Raw genomic sequence first — 27,415 nt, 5'->3', positions numbered from 1 at the left:
GGGACATGTCCGCTAATTCTGCCATATTGTACTCTCTGAAGTGCTTAGTACAGTGCTCTGCACATAAGTGCTCAATAAATACCATTGATTGACTGAAGTTCTGCTCACTTTAACACAGCTTCACTGGGGTGACACACGTGAGGAGGGTGAGAGAGAGCGGGAGACCCAGACAGCTGCTGTATGGCGTCAAAACCAGGAAACTGAAAGCAAGAGAGCAGAGGAGATGTTTTAAGGACACAGTAGAACAATGCTGAAAACTGGGAGTCAGTTACCAAGGACAAACCAGCATAGCACACCCAAAGAAAGGAGTGACTCTCTTTGAATAAAAGTTATGTAATGAGAAAAAGAGAAAATAGTGCCCCTGACTGCAAACATGGAGACATCACAACAAAGGGAAGCATTCTGTGCAAGTAGGCCTGGGAGTTTAAGGATCCAAGTTCAAATCCCTGCTCTGCCACTTTTCTGCTTGGTGACTTTGGGTAAGTCACGACTTCTGAGTGCCTCAGTTACCTCATCTGTAAAATGGGGATTAAGACTGAGCCCCATGTGGGACATGGACTGTGTCCAACCTGATATTAGCTGGTTTCTACCCCAGTGCTTAGTACAGTGCCTGAAACACCATAAAAACAAAACAAAAAAAAACCCTTCACCATCAGTGTGTCTTCAAGTACAAAGGAGGTATTGTAGATAAATATGTGTGTGTTCATGCGTGTGCCCTTTGTACTTATATCTTTGAATGCTATTTGTTACGCACTTAACACCATAAAAAGCAAAACAAAAGAAAAAAAAAATCCTTCACCATCAGTGGTGTCTTCTTCAAGTACAAAGGACGTATTGTAGATAAATAGAAATTTGTGTGTTTATGCGTGTGCCCTTTGTACTTATATTTTTTAATGGTATTTGTTACACACTTACTATGTGCCAAGCACTGTTCTATATCCTTTGTGTATCTATACATACACATATATACATATATGTATATATACATACATATATATGTATGTGTATATATGTGTATGTGTGTGTGTATATATACATATATGTTGCCAACTTGTACTTCCCAAGCACTTAGTACAGTGCTCTGCACACAGTAAGCGCTCAATAAATACGATTGATGATGATGATATATACAATGTGCTAAGGTCTGGGATAGCTCCAATGCAATTAGATCAAACCCAGACCCATCCCATATGGGCTCACTGTCTAAAGAGGAGGGAGGAACAGGTATTTAATCCCCATTTTACAGATGAGGAAATCTAAGCACAGAGAGGATGTGAGTTGTCCAAGTGCCAAAATTGGGATTAGAACCCAGGTCTCCTGACTCTCATTCCTGTGCTCTCGGCACTGGGCCGCTTTGCTTTCAAATCACATCTGACTTTTGGGGAGCATGGGATATTCACGGTGCTTTCCCATGGGGATTTGCTTGAGAGCACTGGCATGACTTGCCGGGCACTCGGTGGCTGCGTGGCAGGAATGGGCATTGGTCGGGGCAAGCTTGCCACATGAGTTCAAACCTGTTGGAGCAGGAGTAGTTTGTTTCTTTCTGGTTGCTTGCACCGAGCGCAGCTTTGTGTGTGAAGAGAGCATTTGTGTGGTGGCACAGAGAGGTCTGGTGGGAGGACGGAAAAGACCGGGCAGCCCAGAGTAAGAGATCTCCCAGGCCGGAAAACAACTGTAATTATTATTGGGGTTCTGTTGGGTTCCACCCTCCAGCCTCCAACCTCATGTGCATAGCAGAGAGGCAGCGTGGCCCAGTGGCTACAGTAAAAGCCTGGAATTCAGAAGGAACTGGGTTCTAATCCTGGCTCTGCCCCTTGTCTGCTGTTGCGGCCTTAGCCTTCTCTGTGCCTCAGTTACCTCATCTGTAAAATGGGGATTAAGACCGTAAGCCTCATGTGGGACAGAGTCTGTGTCCAATCTGATATGCTTGTATCCACCCCGGTGCTTAGTAAGCTCCTAACCACAGTTTTAATTATTTAGGGACCTCAGTGAGAATCTTGTGGCTTCCGTTCAGCTTGTCCTGTGACACCGGCTGGAGCGGGGGGACCTAGGTGTCCCCCGGCCGGCTTCGGCACACCTAGTCCTGGAGACCCCTTGCCTGGGACGGAAGCATCCCAACAATCTCTCAAGGGCCCGAGAGAGGCAGGGAGGCCAGACTGCCTCCGTGCAGACCTCCCTGCCTTCAGCCTCTCCTGTCCAAACTCCACTCGGCTGCCCGGATCATTTTTTGCAAACATCTCTCTGCACACATAGCCTCCTCTTCCTTACTCAATAACCTCCACTGGTTACCCATTCCTTTCCACATGAGGTGGAAACTTCTGACCATTGTCCCTGAGGCACTCAGTTGACTTAAACTTATCCTCATACTGATCTTCTTTTCTCCAACTACACCCCAGCTCTTAAACTTCATTCCTCTCACGCTAACTGTAACTCACTGTGCTTCGCTCTCAAGTTCTGGCTCACGTCCACCCTCTTGCCTGGAAGTTCTTCATCCTCATCACTGGTTATTTATTGAGTGCTTACTCTGTGCAAAGCACTGTACTAAGCACTTGGGAGGGTACAAGACAAGAGAGTTGGCAGACCCTTTCCCTCCCCTCCTACTACAAATCTGACAGACCAGGACTCTCTCCATCTTCAAAGCTGTACTAATATCTTACCTCCTCCAGGAAGCCTTCTCTGACTAATTGCTCACCCTCTCAACCCTAGTCTGGGCATTATCATCATCAGTGGAATTTATTGAGGGCTTATTGTATGCAGAGCACTATACTAAATGTATGGGAGAGAAATTATAATGATAATTCTGGTATTTGTTAAGTACTTACTCTGTGCCAGACACTGTACTAAGCAAATCGGGTTGGACGCAGTCCCTGTTCCACATGGGGCTCACAGTCTCAATCCTCATTTTACAGATGCGGTAACTGAGGCACAGAGAAGTGAAGTGACTTGCCCAAGATCACCCAGCAGGAAAGTGGTAGAGCCGCTAGGCCACTCTACTTCTCAAGGTGGGGGGGTGTACATGGAGAATAGAATAATTCTGAGCCTTGAGGCTGTCAGAGGCAGAAAAGGGGCCCGTGAAAGAGACTGAGAAGGAGAGGTCAGAGAGATAGGAAAAGAACCAGTGTCAGTGAAGCCAAGGTTGGATAAAGTTTCAAGGAGAAGGGGGTGGTCGACAGTGTTGAAGGTAGGTGAGAGGTTTGGGGGGGATTATGTGAGAAGAAGGTTATTATTTACTTTAGAGAGGGCTGTTTCCATGCAGTAGGGGGGAAGAAACCAGATCAGATGGGATCAAGGAGAGAATTGGAGGAGGGGAAGTTGAGACAGTGGGTATAAACAACTCTCTCAAGAAGTTTGGAGATGGGGTGATAACTGGAGGGAGCCGTGGGGTTTTTTAAGATAGGGGACACGTAAGCACATTCGAAAGCTGTTGGAAAGGGAAGAAGCCGTTGGAAAGTTTCCCTCCCAACTACCTCTCCCACACACTTAGTTTCATCCCATAAGCACTTAAGGAAGCAGCGTGGCTCAGTGGAAAGAACACGGGCTTGGGAGTCAGAGGTCATGGGTTCTAATCCTGGCTCTGCCACATGTCTGCTGTGTGACCTTGGGCAAGTCACTTAATAATAATAATAATAATTATAGCATTTATGAAGCGCTTAGTATGTGCAAAGCACTGTTCTAAGCACTGGGGAGGGTACAAGGTGATCAGGTTGTCCCACGGGGGGCTCACAGTCTTAATCCCCATTTTACAGATGAGGTAACTGAGGCCCAGAGAAGTTAAGTGACTTGCCCGAAGTCACACAGCTGACAGTTGGTGGAGCCGGGATTTGAACCATGACCTCTGACTCCAAAGCACTTAAGTTCTCTGGGCCTCAGTTCCCTCATCTAACTTCCTAACTTCTCTGAGCCTCATCTGTAAAATGGGGATTAAGACTGTGAGCCCCACAAGGGACAACCTGAAAACCTTGTATCCGCCCCCCCCCAGTGCTTAGAACAGCGCTTCACACTTAGTAAGCGCTTAACAAATGTCATCCTTATTATTATTACCATCCTAACCTCCACATACATACGCTTATGTACAGATCCTTGTACAATGTTACTTCCCTGACCTGTGATTTATTGTAATGTCTGACTGCCCTATTAGACTGTAAACTCCGTGAGAGCAGGGATTGTGCCTATCAAAGTTGTCGTACTCTCCCAAGCATTTAGTCCAGTGCTCTCTATAAAGTAAGCGCTCAATAAATACCCTTGATTGACGGGAGTTTGGAGGAGGGCAGGGAGGGACGGGGTAGTTCTGGATTTAGGGTGGCTGGTCAGCCAGTTCTACAACCAACAGGCTGGTTTCAGGTGTTGTGAGAAGCACAATGGTTGTTCAGTTGTGAGAAGCAGTGTGGCTTAGTGGGTAGAGCACAGGCCTGGGAATCAGCAGGACCTGGGTTCCAAACCTGGCTCTGCCACATATCTGCTGTGTGACCTTGGGCAAGTCACTTAATAATAATAATAATAATAATGGCATTTACTAAGTGCTTACTATGTGCAAAGCACTGTTCTAAGCCCTGGGGAGGTTACAAGGTGATCAGGTTGTCCCACGGGGGGCTCACAGTCTTAATCCCCATTTTACAGATGAGGTAACTGAGGCCCAGAGAAGTTAAGTGACTTGCCCAAAGTCACACAGCTGAGAGTTGGCGGAGCCGGGATTTGACCCCATGACCTCTGACTCCAAAGCACTTAAGCTCTCTGGGCCTCAGTTCCCTCATCTGTAAAACAGGGATTAAGAGTGTGCACCCCATGGGGGACAGGGACTGTGCCCAATCTAATTAACATGTATCTCAGCACTTGGAACAGTGCTTGGCACACAGTAAGAGCTCAAATACGATTGAATGAATGAATAAGTGCTTAACCAGTACCATTATTATTAATTTTATTTTAAATGGTATTTGTTAAGCGCTTACCATGTGCCAAGCACAGTACTGAGCACTGATATTAGTTGTTCTGTGCCCTGTCCAGGACCGATATGGAGATGCTCTTATGTCGGGAGGCTTTAGTTTCAGCTCCCTGTGAGGCTCCTGCAGCCAAGCTCTAACCCCGGACCCGATGTCAGGGTTCATGTGGACCGGGAACACGTGTGGGGGTCAGGCTACCCCTGAAGAAACACTGAAGGATCACAGGAAATCAGCGCACAGTGGTGCCCGAGACGTCTCTGTGCTATTCTACGTTCCTGGAGGGCCTTGTCCGGCATTTACGAGGGTCTCCCGTGGGCCCGCTGCTCTGGAATCAGTCTGCGTCAGGCTCCGGCAAGGATGGTTTGTGCCCCTCACTTGGAACACGTGGACGCGGAGGTGTTGGCGGGCGGCCCCTCTGAAGCCCCCCTCCAGTTGCGGCTTCCTGGGGGCCTCGGCCGCTTTGGCCAGGATGCCCTCCCCGAGCCCAGGGGGCCGGCGACGGGGTGCCACGGCAAGCCGGTCCGGCCCCGGGTCGCCGTGCCAAGGACGACTCCGGCTCCGGCCCTTTCCCGGGAACTCCTGGGAGGGAATTCAATATTGGAAGATGGAACGCTTCATCAGCTGACCCGATCACAAGTCAGCATGTGACTGCTGGAAAACAACAACCCCCTAAATAAATCCTCCCAGCAGATGTTAGCTGCAGGCCAGGCGGGGGCCATGGCCGCAGCTCTCTACCTTTCTGTTCTGCTGCCAGATCCAGCCTGTTCTTTAATAGACCTAGAGGCAAGCGGGTCACATGATTCATCGAGCTTAATCCTAATTAAAACCAAATTGCTGGCAGAGGGAGGTGATGTCAGCACCACCAGGCCCTTCTAGTCTGAGCCTCCCCGCCTCGTGTTCCTCGGTCAGTAGCATTTACTGAGCGCCTACCGTGTGCAAAGCACTTGGGAGAGAAAAGGAGATAATAATGATAATTTTGGTATTTGTTAAGCGCTTACTATGTGCAAAGCACTGTTCTAAGCGCTGCGGAGGCTACAAGGTGATCAGGCTGTCCCACGTGGGGCTCACAATCTTAATCCCCATTTTACAGGTGAGGTAACTGGGACCCAGAGAAGTGAAGTGACTTGCCCAGAGTCACACAGCTGACAAGTGGCAGAGCTGGGATTAGAACCCATGACCTCTGACGCCAAGCCTGTGCTCTCTCCACTGAGCCACACTACTTCTCAAATGCAGAATGTATGAGGTAGACCGTAACATCCCTGTCTCCTCCTCCTCATCAATCAATAGCTTTAAGAAGCATCAGCTGGGTGCAGATGATAATCACAAACTGTGGTATTTGCTAAGCACCTACTGCGTGCTAAACACTGGGGTTGAAACAAATTAGGTTGGACATGGCCCCTGTCCCACGAGGCTCACACTCTTACCCCCTTTTCACATATGAGGTAACTGAGGCCCAGAGAAGTGACTTGCCCAGGGTCACTATTCACTAGACCACGGTTCCGCGCTTCGGAAAGCTTTCACCCTCAGCTTTCGAATACAAAGGACAACTTGAGGTCAGGGATTGTGTCTACTGATTCTGCTGTATTCCCCCAACAGCTTTTTAAAGTGCTCTACTACTCAGTACGCGTGAGGAACTGACTGTGAGTACAATGAAAGTAGAAGATAATAATAATAATTATGGTATTTAAGCACTTATGTGCCAAGCACTGTTCTAGGCGCTGGGGCAGATACAAGGTAATCAGGTCGTCCCACGTGCGGCTCCCAGTGTCGATCCCCATTTACAGATGAGGTAACTGAGGCACAGAGAAATTAAGTGGCTTGCCCAGGGTCACACAGCAAACAAGTGGTGGAGCAGGGAGTTGAACCCACATCCTCTGACTCCCAAGTCCGGGCATTTTCCACTAAGCCGTGCTGCTTCTCTTCCTTTCTTCCCCCTCCCTCCTCCTCCTCACAATTCCTTCAGTGGCCCAACACACCAGTCAGGACGTCCTGGTCAGTGTGGATAGGTGAGTTTTGGGTCATGAGGGCTCTGTACTAGACGATCTACCATATATATGTTTAGAGATCCCAGTGGATCATTTGGTGTTTGGCCTGCGCCTAAACACACGTACTCCCTGGTAGAAAGGGCAGATGACTCCATTTTTTCCTCCTTTATTCATCCTCTGCCCTACAGCACTGTGTACGTATCTGCAATGTAGTTATATTAATATCTGTCTCCCCTCTAGACTGTAAGCTCTTCGTTGGCAGGCAACGTTTACCAACTGCTACAGCGTACTCTCCCAAACACCTAGTACAGTGCTCTGCACACAGTAAGCACTCAAATACAATCGATTGATTGGGGCAGCTCACCAACACAATACCCAACCCTTCCGACACCCGCCTCTCCAACTCCTCTCCGTCCCATCCGCTTTGGGTTGGGTTTTTCAGAGCAACCCCAGCTGCTAACCGCCCCCCTCCGCCCCCATCTCCCCTCCCCTAATAAGTGAGCAGTCACCTGGGATCCCCAGAGTGTGGAGTTGGAAGAGAAGACCAGATTTGGCACTGACCCAAGATACTGGCTCCAGCGTCAGTCTTTCCCACCAATCGAAGTGGCAATCAACCAGTAGTTTCTCTTTCTCCTAAGGGCTGTTTGGGAAAGAGAAATGAAACTTAAAAAAAAAACACAAAAACCCCAAACCCCCCCTCTTCCCAGCCACCTCTGAGGAGGCCACTGGCCTGTGCCTTTCATTCAGGAGGTCTCAGCTCCGCAGAGCTCCGGTCTCTGGCTGTGGGAGTTTGACCCTGGGCTGGCCTCGACTAGAAGGGCCAGTGCAGGACTGAGGTGTACGTCACCCTTGTCGCCAACAGTGTTTACTGGGCATCTGCTGTGGCACCGGGGTGGGCGAGAGGATTAGGTGGATGGAGGTCTTGCATAGGGTGAAAATGAAGACAGAGGGACTCATCTTATCCTAGGGCATAAAACCTGCCCGCACCCCATTCCTAAAGTGACCCAACACCCACCTCCTCTTCCACCCTTCAAAGCCCTACTGAGAGCTCGCCTTCCCAGATTGAGCCCCCTTTTTCTTCTCCTCCTTCCCCTCCCCACAGCACCTGTATATATGTTTGTACAGATTTATTACTCTATTTTATTTGTACATATTTACTATTCTATTTATTTTGTTAATGTTTTGTTTTGTTGTCTGTCTCCCCCTTCTAGACCGTGAGCCCGCTGTTGCGTAGGGACCGTCTCTATAGGTTGCCAACTTGTACTTCCCAAGCGCTTAGTACAGTGCTCTGCACACAGTAAGCACTCAATAAATACGACGGAATGAATGAAAAGTACCCTTATGGGAGAGGAACTCGGGGGGAGGGGGAGAAAGAGAGAGTATGTGTTTTTCCAGGTTTCGTGCTTGGACTCAAAAACACAAACAACTCTGGCTATTTTTAACCCACTTTCCATTTCAAGCCTGAAAATTTTTGCCACCCGTTTGAATAGGGTTATGGGAGGGCAGGGGAGAGGTGTGGCACAGAGCGGGGCTCTGCAGGACGTACCGCTACAAAAGTTCATCCAGTTTCAAACAAAAAGGCAGGTGGTGATGGAACGCCCAGACCCCAGCACCAGACTCCTCATGAATGCTGATGTTATCAGGATACAGGAAATCCAAAAATAAGCTGTGTTCCTCAGGAATGTCGCCGGGCGTTCCAGAGACGGAGGGCCGGGAGCCGCACGGCTCTTTCAGTTGGAGAGGAAGTCGCAAAACGAAAGGAGCCTCGGTGGTCTGAGGTGCTCCTGGGGGGTCAGCGTGGATCTGGGGAGATCCCGAGCCGGGGAGGGTGGGACGGCCCCCAGAGAGTCCCGGGGACCTGCCACAACTACTTCCCCACAGGCTCCCGTGGGAGTAGAAAACCAAGCACGTTACTGCTCCCTTGGCACCAACGCAGCCCCAAGTCTTCCCCCAACCCCGCAACTACCTCAGGAGCCTAATTATAATAATAATCATGGTATTTGTTAAGCATTTACTATGTGTCACTGTACTAAGTCCTGGGGCACTAATAATTGTGGTATTCGTTAAGCACTTATGTGTCAGGCATTGCAATAAGCGGCTGGGGTTGGACAGTCCCCGTCCCACATGGGGCTCACAGTCTTAATCCCCATTTTCCAGATGAGGGAACTGAGGCCCAGAGAAGCCAAGTGACTTACCCAAGGTCACACAGCAGACTAGTGGCAGAGCCGGGATTAGAACCCAGGTCCTCCCAACTCCCAGGCTGGCGCTCTATCCACTCGGCCATGAAGGTCATCAGGTTGGACACAGTCCTAATCATCATTTTACAGAGGAGGTAACTGAGGCACAGAAGTTAAGTGACTTACCCAAGGTCTCACAGCAGCTAAGCGCCAGGGCCGGAATTAGAAACGATGTCCTCCGACTCCCAAGCCCGTGCTCTCGCCCCTAGGCCACGCAGCTTCCCTCCTCCCTGCCTGCTGCCCCCAGCCTGCTGGGGAAGATCCCAGAACAAGAAGGAAGGCCTAACACGGCCTTACTTCTCGCCTCTGTGCGGGGTGGTACAGGTGGTGTAAACGCTTCCTTTTAGTAGCTGAAACACAGAAGGTCAGGTGGGTGCCTTGGGATGAGGGGGTGGAAGAAGCTGAACTAAGGAAGGGTTTCTGGAGGAGGAAAGTCTTTAGGCAGAATCCCCAAGGTTTGGAGGGGTCTGGAGAGGAGCAACATTGGCAGGAGACCGTGCTCGGCTTCCCGGATGAGCGAGGGAGCCACACATTCCTACTGGGCACCTCTGGCTCTAATGCAAGGTCACCAAAGGAGGGCGGGGAGGGAACAGGAAGGGAGTGAGGAGTGTCTTTATCAACCAAGTCACGGAGCAGGGGAAAGGAGCCCCAGAACAGCGCTCTCCCCCTCCATCTTCCCCCAACATCACGGGTCTTCGGCCTGGACTCTTACCTTGAACTTCTGTTTCCCGGAGATCTGCCCAGCCCGCCACTGTGAGCTTAATCTTAGCATCCGTGCGGGAACCGGGTGCTCTTGGAGAGGGTGTGAGCCTCGCCCCGCCCACCACTTGGGAAGAGGGAGATGGGTCAGGGCCCTTCTGTGCTCAGTCCTTTCCTCTTACAGTGATGGTATTTATGGGTTCGGGCTTCAGCGGTAGTCTGAGCACCTACGATCGCCCACAGCCACCAACCCAGACGGGCACATCCTTCCTGAACGGCCTCAACAGCACCTCGCTTCACGCCGATGCTACGATTAAGCTAAAAGGAGCAGTCGGCGGTGAGCCGGCCAGATCCCGCGGTTGCCAACATCCACCCTCCTCTGGAAGACAAGAGTTCGAAGTAAGCGTCTGGCCCGAGAACGCCCAAAGCCCCCACCTCGGCCCGTGGAGTTGTGTCCGCTTTCAACGCAACCTGTAACGGTCGCCCCTCAAGGTGACAGAGCAGAGGGGCAAGAGGGAAGAGGGAATTGGGGAGGCAGGGGGACCAGAGCGGCCGCCACTCTTCCGGCAACTCGGGCAAAACTCCACAGCGTGCGGACCGGATGTCGGAAACTGCGGTGTCGGAATCCCTCGGCGCGTGAGTCACAGCTAAAATGTGGTTGAGGAAAAAGTGAAAGTGAAATCTGCCCGGCCCAGATGCTATTTTTATTTTCTTCACCCCATCGGGGTCCCCTCTCCTCCGGCCCCTGGGGGAGCAGTCCGACCTCTGGTGAGACTTCTGAGCCCCGACCGCTCACGGCCCGGGGCAGGCCAAGGCCTCATCGCTGCAGTGGCCACCCGGGAGGGAAAGAGGACACCACGGGATGGTCGGCGGTCTCCGTTGACCCTGCGTGGCCGGCTTGCGCGGGACACCGAGGGAGTTGGGAGCCAGTTCCAGGTTTCATTCGGCGTGGCCAGATGTCCAACAGGGGTAAAAAGCATGACGCTGAGGGGGCACAGGCGCTCCTAAACCACCGGCAGTAGGATTCTAGAGGACAAGGCCAGGGGGAGGGCATTCTTCTGTAGGACAGGCACTGACAGACTACCAAGGCCACCCTCTGCTGCAGTGCTCGGTGGGTATTTGCAGCCTGACCCGTGAATTCACCTCTCACGTACGCTAGTCCCAGGTGGGGTTGGACGGGGAGCTTGTTGGCACCCGAAAAAGCTACGTGGTGGCACCGAGGAGGATCAGCATCCCCCCCGGCCACTGACGTCTCATCCCCCTCCACCCCACTTACCTCCCAAAATAAATACGTGGTAAGTACCGGCGGAGGTTCTTCCCTCCTAATGGGAAAAAGACCACAGAGTAACGGAACCGCCGCAGGAAGAGGAACAGAAAGCGGCTCAAGAGAATGCCCAAACAAGGTCGTCTGGTTTGTTTTTTTTTAAAAAAAGGAATAAAAATTTAATGAGAACCTAGGTTTTAAAAGCAATTGTAAACAAAAATAAAAAAAGGTGCTATACTGCTGTCAGCACAAGTATTATACAGAGATAAATATTTCCAAAAAATATATTAAGATCTATTGGAAACGCGCTTTGAGAGAGAAACCCCCAGAAATTCCAGATTTCAAAGGATTTGCCAATACTCCAATTCATTACAAAGGTTTTGTCATTAGTTTCTCACATGAAGAGACTGCGGCCACTCCTAAACTATCTTGCTAAAACTAGCCGTGTAATATTTATATCTTCAAGAACATCACATACTCATTAACAGGATATATATACACATCTATATATATATATATATATAGACATATATATAAAATAAACCACAAGTCACTCGGTACAAGTTCCCATCTACAAACTGGCTTAAGTCACGTGCTGCCTTCTCGTGTTTCCTCATCTCACGAACATGCAACTCTCATTCACAAAATAGAGCCCTGGAGGTATGACAGCATTCACAGGCCAGGCGGCCTGGACAGAACACAAGCCCGGCAGTGTCTGGATAACGACGCTGGAAGCAAGACGCACATTTTTCAAACTCTCTGCAACGAGCTTAGATGTCAGTATCCCAGGTACCGGTCCGCCGGCATTCGCTCGGATGCTCTCGAATACTTCTCGGACCACTGTCCTTTGAAGACCCGTCTACCGTCTGCCCCTCTGCAAGTGTACCTAGTGTCTCTGGTCAGTCGATTTGCTTTTAAAAAGAAAAGCGACGGCACGGGGCGAACAGATCGGAGTTCTCTTCGCTCCCCAGGCGCCGTCTACCGCACAGCCAAGAGGAAGGCTAATCCCGCTAGCCCAAAGCCTGCCGCGGCCATGATGGCGTTGCACAGAGCGCTGTTCTGTTCGGCCGGGCGGCCATCCGGTTGGTTGAAGAAATGATAGAAGCCATCCTGGCGGGGGTAAGAGGGAGAATTAGTTGACCATCCTCATGCACTAAACCCAATGCACTTCAAACAGATGCACGCTGAGTGTGAATTTCGAAAACTGGTCACTTGGCATCTCCTATTCAGTGGGGCTCATTAAGCATCTTTTCAGAGGAAGCCTCACTGTCTATTAATAATAATAATGATAGGGATGGTACGTTAAGCGCTTACTATGTGCCAAGCACTGTACTAAGCTCTGGATTCAGCAGTCGGCATGGCAACAGGGGCACCTATTACCTACAGATACCGGTGCTTCTGACTGCTGCTAGACGGAGATGAGAGCCAGCTGAGTGCTGGAACTTCTAACCCCAATGGGCATTTCAGAGTTTACCGTGGCTGGACACTGTCCCATCCTTTTTCTTCTCTCCCTACTGAAAAGCAGAATGGAGGGTCAGAGAAATGGCCCACCCTCTCAATTCCGAACAAGGAACATATGTTCCTTGGAAGATCCTCGAGTAACTGGCTTGAGAACTGACCCAAGAGACTAAGGCTGCCAGCTGCTTCGGGAGATTTTTACTCAGGATAATGAAGAGTGGCAGGGATACAACTCCAGATGGCTCTGTTTGAACTCCGCTTGGCAGATGTCTGTGTAAACAAGCCGGGGTCTTAATTTCTTCCGGAACTTTGTTCTTTATTCCCTAACTGTAGGAGTCATCAATTCAAGTTTCTCACCTTCACGAAGTTGACTTTTCACGCAAGATTCCCTATTTGGATGGGCATTTCCGAGGGTAGGTGCCCCGGGGGAGTGTTTTCCCCCTTCGAAACGCTAAGGCCTCCGCTACAGACCGCTATTTTTCCCAGACGCCTACCCACTCTAAGAAGTTTTTGGGGTGCTGAGAGCCCTACGTGTGCCCAGAATCCCTCAACCTAAAGTGGAGGGGGTGGAAATCAGACCCTTCTTGGCTACGCTTTCATGGAAACAGTTGCGTGGGTGGTCGGTCTCACACAGAGAGCCAGAGGAAATGGGGGCATCATACAGGGGAGAGGGAGGAGTCGGTAACGTCAGTTAAACTCGTACCGCGTCCTGCGGGATTTTTTTAAAAAGTGGGGAGCGAGGCGGATGATAATGACGGTATTTGTTAAGCGCTTACTCTGTGCCAAGCGCCGTGCTGAGGCTGATGGCCACTTATTACACATTAATGGTGAGGATGGGTGGCTCCCTGTTGGTGGAGAAGCAGCGTGGCTCAGTGGAAAGAGCCCGGGCTTTGGAGTCAGAGGTCATGGGTTCAAATCCCGGCTCCACCCCTTATCAGCTGTGTGACTTTGGGCAAGTCACTTAACTTCTCTATGCCTCAGTTACCTCATCTGTCAAATGGGGATGAAGACTGTGAGCCCCCCGTGGGGGGACCTGATCCCCTTGTTAACCTCCCCAGCGCTTAGAACGGTGCTTTGCACATAGTAAGCGCTTAATAAATGCTATCATTATTATTTTGTCCTGGTGGGGAGGGAAAGGCAGTGGGCTTAACCGCAGCCCCGGGGGCCTGCAAGCATCCTAAAGAAGGGGCTCCCCCAAGGTCCAGGGAGGCGAGGGAGGCTCCGGGGTGGGTGGGCACGTGAAGGGCTCCGGGGCAGGGCCTCTCATCCATTCAATCGTATTTATTGAGCGCTTACTGTGTGCAGAGCGCTGGTCTCGGCGCCTGGGAAGTACATCCCCAAGCTGCCACCGCCAGTGGCCACAATCATTAAATTCAATCGTATTTATTGAGCGCTTACTGTGTGCAGAGCACTGTACTAAGTGCTTGGGAAGTCCAAGTTGGCACCATATAGAGACAGTCCCTACCCAACAGTGGGCTCACAGTCCCCATTCCTTCTTCAAGGGCTGCTTGGAAAAGATTAATCGTCCTTTTTGAGCGCTTACTGTGCGCAGAGCGCCGGTCTCGGGGCTTGGGAAGTACATTCATTCATTCATTCATTCAATCGTATTAGTTGAGCGCTTACTGTGTGCAGGGCACTGGACTGAGCGCTTGGGAAGTCCAAGTTGGCAACACATAGAGAGTCCATCCCCACCGGCCGCGGCCACCATCCTTCCGAGCCACTCATTCATTCATTCAATGGTATTTACTGAGCGCTTACTGTGTGCAGGGCACTGGACTGAGCACTTGGGAATCCAAGTTGGCAACACATAGAGAGTCCATCCCCACCGGCAGCGGCCACCATCCTTCCGAGCCACTCATTCATTCATTCAATGGTATTTACTGAGCGCTTACTGTGTGCAGGGCACTGGACTGAGCGCTTGGGAAGTCCAAGTTGGCACCATATGGAGACGGTCCCTACCCAACAGTGGGCTCCCAGTCCCCATTCCTTCTTCAAGGGCTGCTTGGAAAAGTTCAATCGTCCTTTTTGAGCGCTTACTGTGCGCAGAGCGCCGGTCTCAGCGCTTGGGAAGTACATTCATTCAGTCGTATTTGTTGAGCGCTTACTGTGTGCAGGGCACTGGACTGAGCGCTTGGGAATCCAAGTTGGCAACACATAGAGAGTCCATCACCCCCGGCAGCTGCCACCATGGTTCCGAGCCATTCATTCAATGGTATTTACTGAGCGCTTACTGTGTGCAGGGCACTGTACTAAGCGCTTGGGAATCCAAGTTGGCAACACATAGAGAGTCCATCCCCACCGGCAGCGGCCACCATGGTTCCGAGCCATTCATTCAATGGTATTTACTGAGCGCTTACTGTGTGCAGGGCACTGTACTGAGCGCTTGGGAAGTCCAAGTTGGCACCATATAGAGACGGTCCCTACCCAACATTGGGCTCCCAGTCCCCATTCCTTCTTCAAGGGCTGCTTGGAAAAGTTCAATCATCCTTTTTGAGCGCTTACTGTGCGCAGAGCGCCGGTCTCAGCGCTTGGGAAGTACATTCATTCATTCATTCAATCGTATTGAGCGCCTACTGTGTGCAGAGCACTGTACTAAGCGCTAGGGAATCCAAGTTGGCAACACATGGAGAGTCCATCCCCCCCGGCAGCGGCCACCATGGTTCCGAGCCATTCATTCAATGCTATTTACTGAGCGCTTACTGTGTGCGGGGCACTGTACTGAGCGCTTGGGAATCCAAGTTGGCAACACATAGTCCATCCGCCCCCGGCAGCGGCCACCATGGTTCCGAGCCATTCATTCAATGCAATTTACTGAGTGCTTACTGTGTGCAGGGCACTGTGCTGAGCGCTTGGGAATCCAAGTTGGCAACACATAGTCCATCCCCCCCGGCAGCAGCCACCGTGGTTCTGAGCCATTCATTCAATGCTATTTACTGAGCGCTTACTGTGTGCAGGGCACTGTGCTAAGCGCTTGGGAATCCAAGTTGGCAACACATAGTCCATCCCCCCCGGCAGCGGCCACCATGGTTCCGAGCCATTCATTCAGTGGTATTTACTGAGCGCTTACTGCGTGCAGGGCACTGTACTGAGCGCTTGGGAATCCAAGTTGGCAACACATAGTCCATCCCCCCCGGCAGCAGCCACCATGGTTCCGAGCCATTCATTCAATGCTATTTACTGAGCGCTTACTGTGTGCAGGGCACTGTGCTAAGCGCTTGGGAATCCAAGTTGGCAACACATAGTCCATCCCCCCCGGCAGCGGCCACCATGGTTCCGAGCCATTCATTCAGTGGTATTTACTGAGCGCTTACTGCGTGCGGGGCACTGTGCTAAGCGCTTGGGAATCCAAGTTGGCAACACATGGAGAGTCCATTCCCACCAGAAGCGGCCACCATGGTTCCGAGCCATTCGTTCAATGGTATTTACTGAGCGCTTACTGTGTGCAGGGCACTGTACTGAGCGCTTGGGAATCCAAGTTGGCAACACATAGAGAGTCCATCCCCCCCGGCAGCGGCCACCATGGTTCCGAGCCATTCGTTCAATGGTATTTACTGAGCGCTTACTGCGTGCAGGGCACTGTGCTGAGCGCTTGGGAAGTCCCAGTCCATCCCCACCGGCGGCGGCCAGCATCATCCCGAGCCATTCATTCAGTGGTATTTACTGAGCGCTTCCCGCGCGCAGGGCACCGTGCTGAGCGCTTGGGAAGGTCCCAGTCCAGCATCATCCCGAGCCACTCGTTCAACGGTATTTCCCGAGCGGTTCCCGCGTGCGGGGCTCTGTACTGAGCGCCGCCCGTCCCCACCGGCTCACCCAGCCGCCGTGGTCCCGGAGCCAGTCCCCCTTCTCCTCGGCCAGGTAGCGGCAGAGCGTGTCGGCCAGGGCCCGGCGGCGGCTGGGGTCCGGCTCCAGCAGGGCCCCCGCCAGGGCCACCAGGGCCACCACGCGGCCCCAGTTGAGGCCGCCGTCGCGCTCCAGCTCGGCGGCCACGCGGGCCAGGAGCTCGGCCGGGCCCCCCGGGCCCCCGCCCCGGGGTCCGGCGCCCCCTCCGGCCCCCCCTCCGGCGGCGGCCGCCCGCTCGAAGAAGCGCCGGTGCCGGCGGCGCAGGTCGGCGGCGGCGCGGCGCAGGGTGTCGGCGGCGGGGCTGGGCGCGGGCGCGGGCGGCGCGGGCCCCGGCCGGCAGTGCGCCAGGTAGTCGCCCACCAGCAGCGCCGTCTGGTCCCGCAGAGACCCCGACATCCCGGCGGAGCGGGCGGGGGGGAGCGGGCGGAACGGTCCGCACGGCCGGGCGACCACAACGGCCGGCGGCCCGCGAGGGACGCCTTTTAAGCGGCCGGCCGAGGGGGGCGGGGCCACGGCGATGGCCACGCCCACAAAACCGGCCACGTGCCCCAGAGGGGGCGGGGACTCGGCCTCAAGCCACGCCCACAAACCGGCCGCGTGGCCCAAAAGGGGCGGAGCCTCGCCCGCAAGCCACGCCCACCCTCGAACAAAGAGCCACCGCCCCCCGACGCTCCCTCACCCCCTCCCTCCCTCATCCATTCCTTCAGTCTGTCTTTCTTTTCTTCAATGGTACTTAGTGAGCGCGCCACACTCCCTCCCTCCCTCCCTCCCTCCCTCCCTCATCCATCCCTTCAGTCTGTCTGTCTTTTTCTAGCTTTCTTTCTTGCCTTCAATCGCATTTAGTGAGCGCGCCATCCCCCCGGAGACGGAGGGACCCACCGCACCCCGGCCCTCCCTCATCCATTCCTTCAGTCTGTCTGTCTTTTTCTGTCTTTCTTTCCTTCAATCGTACTTATTGAGCGCGCGACACTCCCTCCCTCCCCCATCCGTTCCTTCAGTCTGTCTGTCTTTTTCTATCTTTCTTTCTTTCCCTCAATCGTACTTATTGAGCGCGTGACACTCCCTCCCTCCCTCATCCATTCCTTCAGTCTGTCTTTCTTTTTCTATCTTTCTTTCCTTCAATCGTATTTATTGAGCGCGCGACATTCTCATTCCCTCATCCATTCCTTCAGTCTATCTTTCTTTTTCTTTCTTTCTTTCTTTCCCTCAATCGTACTTATTGAGCGCGTGACACTCCCTCCCTCCCTCCCTCCCTCATCCATTCCTTCAGTCTGTCTTTCTTTTTCTGTCTTTCTTTCCTTCAATCGTACTTATTGAGCGCGCGACACTCCCTCCCTCCCTCCCTCCCTCCCTCCCCCATCCGTTCCTTCAGTCTGTCTTTCTTTTTCTATCTTTCTTTCCTTCAATCGTATTTATTGAGCGCGCGACACTCTCATTCCCTCATCCATTCCTTCAGTCTATCTTTCTTTTTCTATCTTTCTTTCTTTCCTTCAATCGTATTTATTGAGCGCGTGACACTCTTCATTCCCTCATCCATTCCTTCAGTCTATCTTTCTTTTTCTATCTTTCTTTCTTTCCTTCAATCGTATTTATTGAGTGCGCGACACTCTCCCTCCCTCCCTCCCTCATCCATTCCTTCAGTCTATCTTTCTTTTTCTATCTTTCTTTCTTTCCTTGAATCGTATTTATTGAACGCGCGACACTCCCTCCCCCCCTCCCACCCTCCCTCATCCATTCCTTCAGTCTGTCTGTCTTTTTCTATCTTTCTTTCCTTCAATCGTACTTATTGAGCGCGCGACACTCTCACTCCCTCCCTCACTCATCCATTCCTTCAGTCTATCTTTCTTTTTCTATCTTTCTTTCTTTCCTTCAATCGTATTTATTGAACGCGCGACACTCCCTCACTCACTCATCCGTTCCTTCAGTCTTTCTTTTTCTATCTTTCTTTCCTTCAATCGTACTTATTGAGCGCGCGACACTCCCTCCCTCCCTCCCTCACTCATCCGTTCCTTCAGTCTATCTTTCTTTTTCTATCTTTCTTTCTTTCCTTCAATCGTATTTATTGAGCGCGCGACACTCCCTCCCTCCCTCCCTCCCTCCCTCATCCATTCCTTCAGTCTGTCTGTCTTTTTCTATCTTTCTTTCTTTCCTTCAATCGTATTTAATGAGCGCGCGATCCCCCAGGGGACGGAGGGACCCTCCGCACCCCGACACTCCCTCACCCACTCACTCACTCATCCATTCCTTCAGTCTGTCTTTCTTTTTCTATCTTTCTTTCTTTCTTTCTTTCCTTTCTTCAGTCGTACTTATTGAGCGCGCGATCCCCCCGGAGACGGAGGGACCTTCCTTACCCCGACACTCACTCACTCAATCACTCACTCATCCATTCCTTCAGTCTGTCTTTCTTTTTCTACCTTCCTTCCTTCCTTCCTTCCTTCCTTCCTTCCTTCCTTCCTTCCTTCCTTCCTTCCTTCCTTCCTTCCTTCCTTCCTATTTATTGAGCGCGCGGTCCCCCCCGGGGATGGAGGGACGGAGGGAGCCTCCACACCCTGACACTCACTTACTCATCCACTCGTTCAGTCTGTCTTTCTTTTTCTATCTTTCTTTCCTTTCTTCCTTCATTCAATCGTACTTATTGAGCGCTTACTATGGGCAGAGCACTGGACTAAGCACTTGGAAAGTATAATTCAGTAACAGATAGAGACAATCCTTTCTCTCCTCTTTCTTCCTCACCGTTTCTCTCTTTCTCTCTCCTCTTTCTCTCCTTTCTTTCTTTCTTTCTTTCTCTCCTTATCTTTCTTTCCTTCATTCATTCAATCGTATTTATTGAGTGCTTTGCTGTATGCAGAGCGCCGTACTAAGCACTTGGAAAGTGTAATTCAGCAACAGACACAATCCTTTCTTTCTCTCCTTTTCTTTCTTTCCTTCATTCATTAATCATATTTATTGAGCGCTTGCTGTCTGCAGAGCGCCGTACTAAGCACTTGGAAAGTGCTATTCAGCAACAGACACAATCCTTTCTTTCCTTCTTTCTTTCTCTCCTTTTCTTTCTTTCTTTCATTCATTCAATCGTATTTATTGAGCGCTTGCTATATGCAGAGCACTGAACTAAGCACTTGGAAAGTATAATTCCAGATAGAGACAATCCTTTCTTTCTCCCCTCTTTCTTTCTTCCTCATCGTTTCTTTCTCTCTCCTCTTTTTTTCTTTCTCTTCTTTTTCTTTCTCTCCTCTTTCCTTCTTTCTTTCTCTCTGTCATTCATTCAATCGTATTTATTGAGTGCTTGCTATATGCAGAGCACTGAACTAAGCACTTGGAAAGTATAATTCCAGATAGAGACAATCCTTTCTTTCTCCCCTCTTTCTTTCTTCCTCATCGTTTCTTTCTCTCTCCTCTTTTTTTCTTTCTCTTCTTTTTCTTTCTCTCCTCTTTCCTTCTTTCTTTCTCTCTGTCATTCATTCAATCGTATTTATTGAGTGCTTACTGTGTGCAGAGCACTGGACTAAGCGCTTGGAAAGCATAATTCAGCAACAGAAACAATCCTTTCTCTCCTCTTACTTCCTCACTGTTTCTTTCTCCTCTTTCTTCTTTCTTTCTTTCTTTCTTTCTTTCTCTCCTTTTCTTTCTTTCCTTCATTCATTCAATCGTATTAATTGAGTGCTTGCTTTATGCAGAGCACTGGACTAAGCACTTGGAAAGTATAATTCCAGATAGAGACAATCCTTTCTTTCTCTCGTCTTTCTTCCTCACCATTTCTTTCTCTCTCCTCTTTTTTCTTTCTCTTCTTTCTCTTTCTTTCTCTCCTCTTTCCTTCCTTCTTTCTCTGCTTCATTCATTCAATCATATTTATTGAGCACTTACTGTGTTCAGGGCACTCTTCTAAGCACTTGGAAAGTATAATTCAGCAATGGAGACAATCCTTTCTCTCCTCTTTCTTCCTCACCATTTCTTTCTTTCTCTCTTCTCTTTCTCTCTCTTCTTTCTTTCTTTCTTTCCTTCTTTCTTTCTCTCTTTTTCTTTCTTTCCTTCATTCATTCAATTGTATTTATTGAGCAACTGCTATATGCAGAGCACTGTACTAAGCACTTGGAAAGTATAATTTGGCAACAGAGACAATCCTTTCTTTCTCTCCTCTTTCTTTCTTCCTCACCATTACTGTCTCTCTCCCCTTTTTTCTTTCTCTGCTTTCTTTCTTTCTCTCCTCTTTCCTTCTTTCTTTCTCCCCTTCATTCATTCAATCATATTTATTAATAATAATAATAATGGTATTTGTTAAGCACTTACTATGTGCAAAGCACTGTTCTAAGCACTGGGGAGGTTACAAGGTGATCAGGTTGTCCCATTGTCCCACGGGGGGCTCACAAGTTTTAATCCCCATTTTACAGATGAGGTAACTGAAGCACAGAGAAGTGAAGTGACTTGCCCAAAATCACACAGGTGGCAATTGGCAGAATCAGGATTTGAACCCATGACCCCTGACTCCAAAGCCCATGCTCTTTCCACTGAACCATGCTGCTTCCTGAGCACTTACTATGTGCAGAGCACTCTTCTAAGAACTTGGAAAATATAATTCAGTAACAGAGACAATCCTTCTTTCTCTCCTCTTTCTTTCTCTCCTTTTCTTTCTTTCTCTCTCCTCTTTCTTTTTTCTTTCTCTTTCTTTCTCTCCTCTTTCCTTCCTTCCTTCCTTCCTTCCTTCCTTCCTTCCTTCCTTCCTTCCTTCCTTCCTTCCTTCCTTCCTTCCTTCCTTTCCTTCTCTTTCCTTCTTTCCTTGTTTCTTTCCTTTTCTTTCTTTCCTTCATTCATTGTCATATTTATTGAGCACATACTGTGTGCAGAGCACTGTACTAAGTGCTTGGAAAGTATAATTTGGCAACAGAGACAACTTTTCTTTCTCTCTTCTTTCTTTCGCTCTCCTTTCTTATTTCTTTCTTTCCTCTTTCTTCTCTCTCTCTCTCAATTTCTTGCTTTCTTTCTCTCTCTTTCCTTCTTTCTCTTTCTTTTTCTCCTTTTGCCTTTCTTTCTCTTTCTTTCTTTATTGCCTCCTCTCCCCCTCCTCCCTTTCCTCTCCTCTCCTCTCCGTGTAATCCCTGGCTATTGGGCATCCTTGCCTGGAAAGAGGCAGTGATGATACCTCTCCGGTCCTCCAACGAGCCCCAGTGGCATTGTCCGCCCCATTCCAGACCGGACCCTCCTCCTGCCTCCCACCTCCGGGCCGGCCCTGGGCTCAGCCTCCACCCCCGTGGGGCTTGGAGAAACCGGGAGTCGACGATCTGCCAACCGTAGACCCTCATGGCCTACGTAGGGAAGGACTCCTGGCTTCCCCAAGTGTCTGCCGTTTGACCTTGGACAAGTCACTTCACTTATCCGTTCTTCAGTTCCCTCATCTGTAAAATGAGGATTGAGGCTGGGAGCCCCACATGCGACAGGAACCGTGTCCAACCTGATTTGCTTGTATCTACCCCAGTGCTTAGTACAGTGCCTGGCACATAGTAAGCACTTAACAGACACTGCAATTGTTATTATCATTATTACCTTCCTACATCCCTAAAGGATACATCCCTACATAATAACCTATTATGGATCCTCTTCCATGAATGTATCTAAATCCCTCTTGATCCTGCTGAAGCTGTTGACTGCATCACTTGCTCTACAGTTCCCAAGCTGAAAGTGGAGAACTGTTTGTGGTCAAGGAGACTGGACCAGCTTCTCCAGTGATAATAATAATAATAACTGGTATCTGTTAAGCACTTACTATGTGCCAGGCACTTGTATAATAATTAATAATTTTGGCATTTGTTAAGCGCTTACTATGTGCAAAGTGCTGTTCTAAGCGCTGGGGAGGATACAAGGTAATCAGGTTGTCCCATGTGAGGCTCACAATCTTAATCCCCACTTTACAGATGAGGTCACTGAGGCCCAGAGAAGTGACTTGCCCAAAGTCACACAGCTGACAAACGGCGGAGCTGGGATTTGAACCCGTGACCTCTGACTCCAAAGCCCAGGCTCTTTCCACTGAGCCAAGCTGCTTCCCCAGCACTTGTATCTACCCCAGCACTCAGCACAGTGCCCAGCACATAGTAAGTGCTTAACAAATACCGTAAAAATTGCTTACAGCCTAGACAGAAGGACTGATATTAAAATAAATTTCACATAGGGGAAATGGCAGAGTGTGAGGATATGCACATAAGTGCTGTAGGGTTGAGGGTGGGGTGAATATCAAGATTTGAAGGAATTGGTGACACAGATGGGATGGGAGGAGAAATTGGGGGCTTAGTCAGGGAAGGCTTCTTGGAAGACGTGATTTTAGGAGGGCTCTGAAGGTAGGGAGAGTGGTCAGCTAGGAACAGGGAGAACATGGGCAAGCTGTTGGCAGGGGATATAGGAGACGGAGGTACGAGATAACCATGGTGTTGGCAGAATGAAGTGGTTTGTAGGAGGAAATCAGCAACGTAAGGTAGGAGGGGGAGTGGTAAATTCCAAGCAGGGGGAACGGCATGAACGGGAGGACGGAAGGACTCGAGAGAAAATACGGGTATAAGGTAGGCTCGGGGAAAACAAAGACAGTGAGCTGGGGAATAGTTGAGCAAAGAGAGCAGATAGGTAAGGTGGGGCCAGATGGTGGGGAGCCTCAAAGCCGATTATGAGGACAGGATCCATCTGGCCCGGAGCTCCCCTCTAAAGCGGTTCCTGAGGATCCCAGCAGGGTTACTGGGTTTGGGACCCTTGCCCTCTGGGGCTCGGAGACTGGGATTTGTGGCCTAGGGATCTAAATCAGAGGACAATCTCCTCAGGCATTCCCGAAGCCCAACAGCTAGGGATGTAGACCCTTGGACAGCCAGTAACTCTCCTGTCTCTCTGACCAATGCCAGGGGTCCCGTTAAGGAGAGGAAGAGGAAAAGATCAAAGGAGAGAGGATAAGTTTTCTACTGTCATCATTCATTCAGTTGTATTTATTGAGTCTTTACAGTGTGGAGAGCACTGTACTAAGCACTTGGGAGAGTACAATACAACAATAAACAGATACATTCCCTTTCACAACGAGCTACAGTCAAGATGGGGGGGAGGCAGACATTGATATAAAAAAATAAATTACAGATATGTACACAAATGCCGTGGGGCTGGGAAGGGGAGAGAACAAAGGGAGCAAGTCAGGGCAACGCAGAAGGGAGTGGAAGAAGAGTAAAACAGGGGCTTAGGGAAAGCCTCTTGGAGGAGATACACCTTCAATAAGGTTTTGCAGAGGGGAAGAGTAATTGTCTGTTGGATTTGAGGAGGGAGGGTGTTCCAAGCCAGAGGCAGGATGTGGGTGAGGTGTCAGCAGCAGGATAGACGAGACTGAGGTACAGTGAGAAGGTTAGCGTTAGAGGAAAGAAGTGTGCGGGCTGGGTTGTAGCAGGAGAGGAGAGATGTGAGGTAGGAGGGGACAAGTTGGTGGAGTGCTTTGTAGTCAATTGTGAGGAGTTTTTAACTGATGAGGAGGTGGATGGGCAAGTACTGGAGTTTTTTGAGCAGTGGGGTGACATGTCCTGAACGTTTCGGTAGAAAAATGATCCGGGCAGCAGAATGAAGTGTGGATTGGAGAGTTGGGAGAGTCAGAAGGCTGGGAGGTCAGCAAGGAGGTTGATGCAGTAATCCAGGCAGGATGGGATGAGTGATTGTATTAACGTGGTAGCAGTTTGAATGGAGAGGTGAGGGAGGATTTAGGGGAGGGACGATTTTAGCGAGGCTGTGAAGGTGGGACCAACAGGAGCTGGTGATGGATTGAATATGTAGGCTGAACGAGAGAGAGAGGAGTCAAGGATAACGCCAAGGTTATGGGCTTGTGAGGCAGGAAGGATGGTGGTGCCGTCTACAGTGATGGGAAAGTCAGGGGGGAGGACAGGGGTTACGTGGGAAGATAAGGAGTTCTGGTTTTTGGACATGTTGAGCTTGAGGCGACGGGAGGACATCCAAATAGAGATGTCTTAAGGGCAAGAGGAAATGAAGAGGAAATAAGAGAAGCAGCATGGCACAGTGGAAAAAGCCCGGGCTTTGGAGTCAGAGGTCATGGGTTCAAATCCCAGCTCTGCCAATTGTCAGCTGTGTGACTCTGGGCAAGCCACTTAACTTCTCTATGACTCAGTTACCTCATCTGTAAAATGGGGATTAAGACTGTGAACCCCCCGTGGGGCAACCTGATCACCTTGTAACCTCCGCAGTGCTTAGAACGGTGCTTTGCACATAGTAAGCGCTTAATAAATGCCATTATTATTAGTTGAAGCCATGGGAGCGAATGAGTTCTCCAAGGGAGTGGGTGTAGATGGATAATAGAAGGGGACCCAGAACTGAACTTTGAGGGACAATTTACGAGGTAGGAGGTAATAATAATAATAATAATAATAATAATAATAGCATTTATTAAGCACTTACTGTGTGCAAAGCACTGTTCTAAGCACTGGGAAGGTTACAAGGTGATCAGTTTGTCCCACGGGGGGCTCACAGTCTTCATCCCCATTTTACAGATGAGGGAACTGAGGCCCGGAGAAGTGAAGTGACTTGTCCAAAGTCACACAGCTGGCAAACGGCAGAGCTGGGATCTGAACCCATGACCTCCGAGTCCAAAGCCCGGGCTCTTTCCACTGAGCCACGCTGAGGAGGAGCCTGTGAAGGACACTGAGAATGAACAACCAGAGAGATAAGAGGAGAACCAGGAGAGGACAGAGTCAGGGAATTCAAGATTGGGTAATGTTTCCAGGAGAAAGGGGTGGTCCACAGTGGCAAAGGCAGGTAAGAGGTCGAAGAGGGTTAGGATGGAGTAGAGGCCTTTGGATTTGGGGAGAAGGATATTATCCGTGATCTTTGAGAGGGTGGTTTCTGCAGAGTCAAGGGGACAGAAGCCAGATTGGTGGGGGTCATGGGGAGAATCGGAGGAGAGGGAATTTGAAGCTTCCATTGTTTTCCCCCAAGAACTCAGTATCGTGCTCTGCACATAGTAAGCACACAATAAGCACCATTGATGGTTTGATGGTTATTCTCCAAACATAACCCAAAGGATTATCCTAGAAGGGCAGAGGCTAGGTCTTTAATTTCTGGTGTATTTGTTATTTGCCCTGTGGGTAGAGCAGGACTCTGGAGGACCGGGAGACCTGAGTTCGAATCCCACATTTGCTCTCAGCTGGCTAGCATGGAGGAAGATTGTACATGCAATTCGTAATGGGCTATACCCCTGCCTGCCTACTTGTCAAACATATTCTGGACTTCTGTGGGAACACTACTGGCAGGGATGAGAGACTGTGGGGGACACTGAGCAGGCTTTTGGCACCCTAATCAATTCCTCCCTGCAGGTTTTTTTTTAATTTTGGGGGTATTTGTTAAGCACTTACTATGTGTCAAGCACTGTTCTAAGTGCTGGGGTAGATACAAGTTAATCAGATGGGAGTTTCCTCAAGAAACTCCAGTGGTTGCCCAATCATCTCCACATCAAACAAAAAATCCTCACTATTGGCTTTGAAGCACTCAATCACCTTGCCCCCTCCTACCTCGCCTCGCTACTCTCCTGCTACAACCCAGCCCTCACACTTTGCTCCTCAATGCCAACCTTCTCACGTACTTTGATCTTGTCTATCTTGCCGCCGACCCCTCGCTCACGACCTGCCTCTGGCCTGGAACTCCCTCCCTCCTTAAATCCAACAGACAATTACTCTCCCCCTCTTCAAAACCTTATTGAAGGCACATCTTCCCTGACTAAGCCCTCCTTTCCTCTTCTCCCATTCCCTTCCGCATCACCCTGACTTGCTCCCTTTATTCATTTCCCCCTCCCGACCCACAGCACTTATGTACATATCTTTCATTTTTTTTAATATTAATGTCTGTCTCCCCCTCTCGACTGTAAGCTCTCTGTGGGTAGGAAATGCATCGGTTTATTTTTATATTGTACTTTCCCAAGTGCTTAGTACAGTGCTCTGCACGCAGTAAGTGCTCAATAAATACGATTGAATGAATGAATGAATGAATAGGAGGGAGAACAGGTAGTGAATCCTCATTTTACAGTTTAGGAAACTGAGGCACAGAGAAGTGAAGTGACTTGTCCAAGGTCATGCACAGAGAAGTGAAGTGACTTGCCCAAGGTCTTACAGCAAAGGTGGAGCCAATATTAGAACCCAGGGCCTCTGACTCCAGGCCAGTGCCTTATTCAAAGTCGTAGAAGTTTCAGGACAGGCTCATCTGTCATTCCTGTCAGGAGCAGCATGGCTTAGTGGAAAAAGCACGGGCTTGGGAATCAGAAGTCAAGGATTCTAATCCCACCTCCTCCACTTGTCTGCTGTGTGACCTCGGGCAAGTCACTTCACTTTGTGCCTCGGTTCCCTCATCTGTAAAATAGGGGACTGTAAAATGTGAGCCCCACGTGGGATAACCTGATTAACTTGTATCTACCCCAGTGCTTAGAACAGTGCTTGGCACATAGTAAGCACTTACAAATACCATTTATCATCATCATCATCATTCGTGACAGGAGATTCTATCATCAGTGAGTGTCCCAGTACATAAATGCTAGAGGTGGCCTGTTGGCGGGATTCGGGGTGACGGGGATGTCTTGGGGAAGGTTTGCTGTAGGAAGTTGGAGTTTAGGAAGGCTTTGAACAAGGGGAGGGCTGTAGACATTTACCACCGGTCCCCTCACAGTCCATTTAATAGGAGGAGGGACATTTGAAGTGCCCATCATCAGTGGCTCCCCACTCCCATCCTGGCAGTATCTCCACTCTGCTCTGAGTAGATGTGCTGGCTGAGAAGGAGGAAAATGTGCACAGGGGCCAAAACCAACTTTAGGTCCAGCTTTTGAGGCAGATGACGTGCAGTTCCTCCCCATCACCCCACCTCAACCCCGACGAGGGGTGCCAAAATGAGCATTATAGTGAGCTTCTCTTTTCCAATTTAGTGCCAGGGTCTTTGTATTTGGGAAAATAATTTACGATTTGATCAAATACATCCTTTTATTTAATAATAATGATGGCA

General features: G+C 50.0%; 1 protein-coding gene across 1 annotated transcript; it reads right to left on the bottom strand.

The window, feature by feature from the left end:
- Positions 1-11,270: 11,270 nt before the first annotated feature.
- BCL2L10 (BCL2 like 10) lies at positions 11,271-16,827 on the bottom strand. Its single transcript, XM_038750747.1, has 2 exons — positions 16,391-16,827; positions 11,271-12,232 (listed from the first exon to the last, which is right to left on the bottom strand). The coding sequence occupies exons 1-2, from the start codon at positions 16,814-16,816 to the stop codon at positions 12,101-12,103; spliced, it is 558 nt and encodes a 185-aa protein (XP_038606675.1). The 5' UTR covers positions 16,817-16,827; the 3' UTR covers positions 11,271-12,100.
- Positions 16,828-27,415: the final 10,588 nt, after the last annotated feature.

The sequence above is a fragment of the Tachyglossus aculeatus genome, chromosome 8 (assembly GCF_015852505.1).
Source record: "Tachyglossus aculeatus isolate mTacAcu1 chromosome 8, mTacAcu1.pri, whole genome shotgun sequence".
Lineage (NCBI taxonomy): Eukaryota > Metazoa > Chordata > Mammalia > Monotremata > Tachyglossidae > Tachyglossus > Tachyglossus aculeatus.
The sequence above is the reverse complement of the archived record's forward strand: the minus strand, read 5'-3'. Positions and strand labels throughout refer to the sequence as shown.

Coding starts and splice junctions, on each gene's coding strand:
- BCL2L10 (XM_038750747.1), bottom strand. CDS start 16,816: ATGTCGGGGTCTCTGCGGGACCAGACGGCGCTGCTGGTGGGCGACTAC. Junction 12,233..16,390: donor TCCGGGACCACGGCGGCTGG/GTGAGCCGGTGG, acceptor TACCCCCGCCAG/GATGGCTTCTATCATTTCTT.